Raw genomic sequence first — 7,461 nt, 5'->3', positions numbered from 1 at the left:
ATGGGAGTGTGCGGAGCCGATATCTCAGGCGTGGCAGATGTCTCTGCTGCATGAGTAGTTGTCGTTGAGAGTAAGCGGAGCCTATATCTCCGGTGTGGCAGATGTCTCTACTGCATGAGTAGTGGTCGTTGAGAGTGTGCAGGGCCTATATCCCTGGCGTGGCATATTTTTCTGCTGCATGATTTGTTGTGGTTGTTTCATTCTCTGCTGCATGGAAGTGTGCGGGGCCGATATCCCTGCCGTAGTAGACTCCCTATTACATGAGTGTGCAGGGCACTATATCTATGGCATAGCAGATTCGCTGCTGCATGAGTATGGAGGGCACTATATCTCTGGTGTGGCAGAAAATGCTACATCCGGAAGGATGTGTCGGGTTGGCATTTACGGACCGACAAGTGATATCACGAGCCAATAGGACAGTCATTCATCATATGCATCTTCTATATGCTTGCCTGCTTTGCATAACTTCAGTATGCCTAAATGAATCACATGTCTACTTGCTATTTGATTACTTGCTGTATATGTATATTTCTTGTGCTTTACTTGTATGCATTATCTGTGATTGTCTTGTGTTGAGGAGGTTAGGTAGGAGGCGGCGATGAGATCGCACGGAGAGTAGGTTGGTGAAGGCTGTGGGATAGCGATGACTAGTTTTAGTTAGAAATTCCCTAAGTTTAGATAATCTTGTTTATTGTTTATGGTTTAATTTATTTATTTTATTCTAAGCTTGATTCTCTGCATTCGGGTGAAGTTCTAAGATTATCTTTGGCGTCCCGAAACCTTACATCTTACATCATTGGGCACTGTTACCATACTGAGAACTTCCGATTCTCATTCCATACTTTGTTGTTTTTTAGATGCAGGTTGCAACCCACCTCGGTGAGTTGCTTAGGTGGTGACAGAGCGGAAGATCTCTAGCATATTTTGAAGTCTTTTTGATTATTTTGTTTAAGATCTCTCACTTTTGTATTTATTTTACCTAGAGGCTTACTTTGAGAGAAAAACTTGTATAAGCTGTTTTATCTGTATGTCGATATATTACTAGCCGGCTTAAACTCCGCGGATGGCGGCTAGATCCTTATGACTATTATACTTTGATATATTTATATATATGTCTTGATTTCTGTATGTATATCTTGTGCCTCGTTTAGTGTAGTTTCATGTGAACGTTTTGCGCCTTTCGAATTCTGATTTTGAGCTTAATCCTTCATCGGGCTTCTAGAAGGATTATTTCTTTCTAAATATAAATATGTATAAGCTTTAGAATTGTCGTAACCTTTGATTAACTTCTGTTTTACGACGCGAGGTAAGGCTTAGGGTAATTAGGGTGTTACAACCTCAACCCCGCAGCCCCGCCGCGTGTGGAAGCTCGGCGCCGTCGCAGGAGCTTGATGTCGTCTCCTCTGTTCGAGCGCGCTCTCTCTGTGTTCACCGTGCCTCCGTCACCGCCACCGTGCCTCCGTCACCGTCTCCTCTGTTCTTGCTTCCCTCGTCGCTGTTAGGTAGGTCTTCTCCTTTTCTCCATTTTGTAGTATTTATTTATTTGTGTATTCTAGACTGAGTTTTGCACTGTTCATTCTTGTAATTACTGGTTCTGAAATTTCTGATTTCATATTCTAGTTACTTTTGGTGTCTTCATTACAATGTTCATCACTTTTGTGATGTTATATTATATCTTATTTTCTGTGACTAGGAATCATTTAGTTTGATTAATTACTTAATTTTATTCATGATTTTTGTTAACTGGATTTTGAATTTTATTTCTTATGACTTAGAATCATTTTGTTTGCTTAATCTCTCTCTATTTTTGCTGGCAGTTTTATCTCTCACTGTCATTACAAACTCACTCAATCTATTATCATCGTTCATTTGTGTGCGCACATACCATTCTTTATGCACGCATAACCCCCTCTTTTTACTAGTGTGCGTACGCACGAGTCCCTCTCGAACGGTAATTCGAAAAAGAGAACTGTATCGCGCTTAAGAATCCCCCCGCCTTTACCCCTTTCTTCTTCTTTTCTTCTCTGAACCCACCCCACCCTAGCCACCCTAGCCACCCTGACCACCTCCGTCCCACCACCGCGGACCAGTAACGCCGGCGGCCACCACAACCACCCCTCTCCCTCCTCTCTTCTCTCTTCCCACGCCAACAGCCCCTGTCCCGTACCCTTCCCTGTTCGCGTCCAACCAGGAGCTCCGGAAGCGGCTTTCCGGCGGCGAAATTCTGGGCCGCCGCGCATCACCACCTCCCCTCCGTTTCCCCTTCATTCTCTCTTTCTCACCAACGCAGGTTCCACCACCGTCCCCCTGTTTCCCTGTTTCTTTTGGTTTTCATTATTTTTTCCTGTTTTTAATTCTGAGTTCTGATAACTTAGATTAGGTTTAGCTTAGTTAGGTTAGTTACATTGTGTTTATGGATTGAATATATTTGTTGGTTGGCTGTTTTCTGGGTTGATTAATGCTTGAATTGAACTAGTTTCTCTGCTTTGTTTACATGAACATTACATGTTCGATGAAATGCCTCAATGAATATTTTTTATTTAAATTTTATGTCTGATCAACATAGGCTTTAGATTTTGTTTTCATTAGGCATTATAACTCATCTTGTGCAGTTTTCTATGATCTTGGATGATGATTGATATTGAATTTTTATTATGCACAATAGTCATTAATGTGATTTGAACACCATTGTAGTTCTACGATTCCCACTTTGATTAATCAATTGACTATCCAATTGGTGTTATCTACTTTGTGCATATCATGTTACCTTAGTGAGTTGAATATATCACTTATTCATGTGTTTCTGATTAGCAATGATCATATATACAATTACTTGTTCCTCGAAATATTTTTGAGCAATTGAAGTTGATTTTAATCAAATCTATTGCTTTTTGAACAAGGATTATATTTATATGATTACCTCACTTTTGCCATGAATAAGTTTCCACTTCTATGTTGAATTGGGTTATTGCCTTATTGCAAAGTTTTATCAAATCTCACACTTTCAAAGCATAATTGCAATAACCAAATTCTAAATCAATTCACTCTCATTCCCTGTTACCTAAGCTTAATTGTTCTTTGTTTATCACTTAATTATTACTTAGGTTTCTTGATTGTGGATAACCATGTTTTCTTTTGAACATATTACCTCTTCCAACCGGGTTTCCTCAATTAAGTGATAATTATTATATGGCTCTAAATGTTGCATTTTGACTATTCCCTCTTTTGCTTTTTGTGTTAAATATCTGTTTCTCCTAAGCTGTATTCTGTTTCATCTCCTTTTTCAGGATGCGTCGTAAGGGAAAGGAGAAAACTTCTTCCAAGGCTCCTGTCCCTATCCCCCCAAGCAACCAGCCTGATACTTTCTTCATTGAGAAGGCCCAAGAGCACTATAGAAAAGTGGAAAAGAAGACCTTCCATTATGAAAGGAAGCTGAATTTACCAGATAAATATGCTGAGGCTATCACCAACCGCCTGGACTACTATGGATGGAAATTCATAGAATTCAACCCAGTGGAAGTCAATGAATACATGGTCAAGGAATTCTATGGAAATTTACCCAACGAGGGCGCCGAGTCAGTTTTCCTTAGAGGAATGCAGTTGGACACTTCCAACCATGCTTTAGAGGCACTCCTCCCGATTCCGCACATTCCAGAGAGCGAGGATGATTATATTAAGATAGCGGTGGATCTGATTCAAGGAAAAATCAGGTTAGACGCAGTTCTGGAGAAGATTGGCCTACCTGAGGCCAGGTGGGAGTACAGCAGGGGAGAGAAAGCGGTACCCCTAAGCATTGCATGCTCATATCTACATCCTGAGGCGAGGATCTAGCAGCAGATCATTGCCGATTATATCCTGCCAAGCACACATGCTACACACATCAGAGTCAGAGAGGCAGTTCTTCTATGGGCTATTCTGGAGGGTAAGAGGATTTCTATTCTGGCCTTTATCAGAGAGTCGATGTGGAAGGAGAAGTATAACATCGCCTTCCCATCGATGATCACGAGACTGGCCACACTATCTTGGGTTGAGCGGAGACCGGGAGACCGGATGTCTACCCTCATCAGCACCCATCCATTTCTGCCTCGTGGAGAGTATGAGGGACCGCCGCCAAAGAAAAGGAAGACCACTGAGCCTTCATCATCATCAGCACCTTCAGCACCTGCCCCTGCACCACGGCCATCATATGAGCTGGTTCAGTACCTTCTTCAGGAGCTTCGCCGCCATGAGCACCGCTTTCAGTGGTTGGCCGCCAGATAGGATGGTCGAGACCCCGGTCCACCTCCTATAGCTACACCTGAGTCTGAGCCAGAGCCCGAGCATGAGACTGAGCGGCCAGTGGTAGAGGCAAAAGCAGCAGAGGTAGCAGCTGAGGACACAGCAGTTGAGGCAGCTGACCAGCCAGTCCAGCAGCAGGCAGCTGAGACCACCACAGGACCGACCCAGGACATCATCATTTACCAGCCACCACAGCACCCACCATCGTAGAGTTAGACCCCCAATCCGATTTTTTGGCACGGAGGACCGTGCACCATTTAAGTATGGGGGAGGATCTACTATTTTTTTGTGTAAAATTTCTCTCCTAAACACTTTAGCATTAGTTACTTTACTTTTTATTATGCTTTTGCGGATTTAGAGTACTTTACCTTATGCACTAGATGTTAGTACTTTGGTAGTTGTATATATGTTAGTATGTTTATATCTTTAGCATTGCATCTTTATTTTGGTATATAGATATTGCACTTTTAGTTAATCGGTATATACATATTTTGATTGTGATTGGATGATATAAATAGCATAGCACTTAGTTCGATTTTGATCCTAATTGTGTATTTTGGTCTTTGAATGCAACAATTAGAAAAAGAACTAAGAATTTTGAAAATTTTTTGCATCTATCACAATATACATACATATAGGAAATAACTTTGGTGAAAAACAAGAATTTTCAAGAATTTTGTTTTGAGGGCATACCAATGAATTGATTTGGAAAATCCTTGTAACTTGCTTGAACTATTTTTGTGAAACATAGAAATGTTAAGAACAAAATACCTTGTGAGATTTGAGCCTATAATGAATGGTTACACCTTATAACCGCAAATTTTGTTCATTGTGTGCTATATCTCTTCTATGATTGTAATCTTGGTTGTGTTTGATTCTTTATTTCGAATAGTTGATGTTTGAATGCATTGAGCATGATTGGGGCTATCTTTGTTTTAAACTCAACCACATGGACATACCCTTGTAACTACCATTGTTAACCTCCTTTGAGCCTTATTTACCCCATTGTTTGATTTTAGCACATTACAACTTTAAGTGGAAAACCATGATTTACCTTGATTGTATCCTTGATTAGCTTAGGTTGAAAAGTGTATTGCATTTAAGTGTAGGAGAATTTTGGAGGAACTTTGGTAGAAAAGATTGAAAGTATTTTGGGTATGCTTTGAAAATTTTAAAGTGGTTGCATTCATGTATAGAATTATTAAACCATATGCATTTTAGTTTCTTGCTTTAAAAAAAAGAAAAAAAAAAGAGAGAAGAGAAGAAGTGGGACAGAAGTCACCCCAAAGGGAAAAGGGAGCAAATAAATAATGCATATGTGTTATGAATGGAAAGCATATACATGAATGTGTGAGAAAGAAAATGATGGAAGGTTAGGTTGCATCTTTTGTTATTGGATTGATATAGGTTGAGTGGGTACTTAAACTGATCAAGGATTCAATCTTCCTAGTCCACTTAGCCATGTTTATCCCACCTTAACCCTAACTCCATTACAATCCTATGAAGTCCTCATGATACTTGCATTCATACATCATACATTGTTGATGGTTAGATGAAAAGCAAATCCTTGAAAGCATGATTAGAAGAGACTTGAATTATTAAAACCTTAAACACCGAGCGATAGAGTGCATACACGTTCGGGAGGTTCGATCACTCAATTCTATGTTTTCACATTTCTTATCATGTATTCTTGTAAGTGCTTCATTTTGAAATTCAAATTAATTCTTGGAATTTTGAGTTATTTCTTTGTTTAGCCCTATATGTTCATATTCTTGCTTGAAGATTTGTTTGTTTGTTTTCACCAAATTCATAGGATAACTATAGTATATATAAATATAGATAGTATATAGTATACTTGCATGCATATAGGTAGTTGCATTTAACAAATCATTACCCCTTTGATCTTTCTCCTTGTTTGAGTTAGCATGAGGACATGTTATTGTTTAAGTGTGGGGGAATTTATGAGTCTCTATTTGATGAGATATTTTGACTTGATTTGAGTGGATTGCATCACATAAACTCACACTTATTCATTTAAATAGCATATTTTTGTGTTTTGTCCCTAGATTGAACATAAATGCAAAAACATGCATTTTTGTGCATAAACTAACCATTTTAATTCCACTGTTATGCCATTCGATGCCGTGACATGTTTGTTGAGTGATTTCAGGTCATATAGGCAAGATTGGCTAGGAAAAAGTAGAAGAAAGCATGAACAAGGGAAAACACATGAAGAAAACAAGGAGAAGCACACACAGTCAAGTGTGCGTACGAACAATCACGTGTACATGCGCACAAGATGGAAATCAGCTTGTGTGCATGCACAACCCTCTGTGCATACGCACAAGCGGACATTCAGCGAAGTGCGTACGCACAGGTCCCTGCACGTGGATTTATTAATGAAACACGTGATTTTCGTTTTTTTGGGCCTTTTGGCCCAATTTTGGAAGGATAGAAGCTGAATGGAGATGCTATATCAAAGGGAAATGAAGCCATATCAAGGCATGGTGTCTTAGATTAGGACTTAGAGCTCATTTTTACATTTTCCATAGTAGGAGTAGGAGTAGTGTAGATAGAATACTTTCTTAGGGTTTTATTTAATTTTCTATTTCCATTGTAGCATTTTATAGTTCAAGTTGATTTTGGATTTTGCTCATCTCTCTTGTAAGTACTCTTTAATTTCTCTTTAATTACATCATTTTTGCTATTTTGTCTTTGAGGCCTGCTACACATACAAGTCTTTTTGGCTTACAAGTCTTACAAGTTGGCACAAGCCCAACAAAAAACACGCATTACACTCCCACATTCAAGAGTAAATAAGCGCACGATATTCAATCACTTCCTGTTTCCAAAGCGCGCTACTCACCATGCATTATAAATGACTTTTCTTCTTCTTCCTGCATGAAAATGAGTTTCTTGCCAAATTTGAAGATAATGAAACTTCATAAAAACGATTACAGAAATACATCCAAAGGATTATAGAAATACACCTAAACGGTTACAGGAATTCACCCAAACGATTATAGAAATACACCCAAAGGATTACAGAAATACACCCAAAGGATTACAAAAACTACACCCAAAGGATTTAAGAAATACACCCAAAATTCGTTAAAGTACACCTTATGCATAATTCAGAACTCTTTCTCTTTCTCCTCCTCATCTTCTGCTGCTTCTTCTTCT

General features: G+C 39.2%; 1 protein-coding gene across 1 annotated transcript; it reads left to right on the top strand.

The window, feature by feature from the left end:
• The first annotated feature begins 2,108 nt into the window (after window positions 1–2,108).
• On the top strand, window positions 2,109–6,985 carry LOC112738086 (uncharacterized). The gene is made up of 2 exons (XM_025788374.3): window positions 2,109–2,290; window positions 3,288–6,985. Exon 2 carries the CDS (start codon window positions 3,289–3,291, stop codon window positions 3,829–3,831), a length of 543 nt encoding a protein of 180 aa, XP_025644159.1. The 5' UTR covers window positions 2,109–2,290; window position 3,288; the 3' UTR covers window positions 3,832–6,985.
• Window positions 6,986–7,461: the final 476 nt, after the last annotated feature.

This window comes from Arachis hypogaea, chromosome 13 (genome assembly GCF_003086295.3).
Source record: "Arachis hypogaea cultivar Tifrunner chromosome 13, arahy.Tifrunner.gnm2.J5K5, whole genome shotgun sequence".
In the NCBI taxonomy this organism is placed as follows: domain Eukaryota; kingdom Viridiplantae; phylum Streptophyta; class Magnoliopsida; order Fabales; family Fabaceae; genus Arachis; species Arachis hypogaea.
This window is presented reverse-complemented; position numbering and strand designations above follow the sequence as displayed.

What these genes read in the sequence shown, in the direction of transcription:
- LOC112738086 (XM_025788374.3), top strand. Translation starts at nt 3,289, where the DNA reads ATGCGTCGTAAGGGAAAGGAGAAAACTTCTTCCAAGGCTCCTGTCCCT.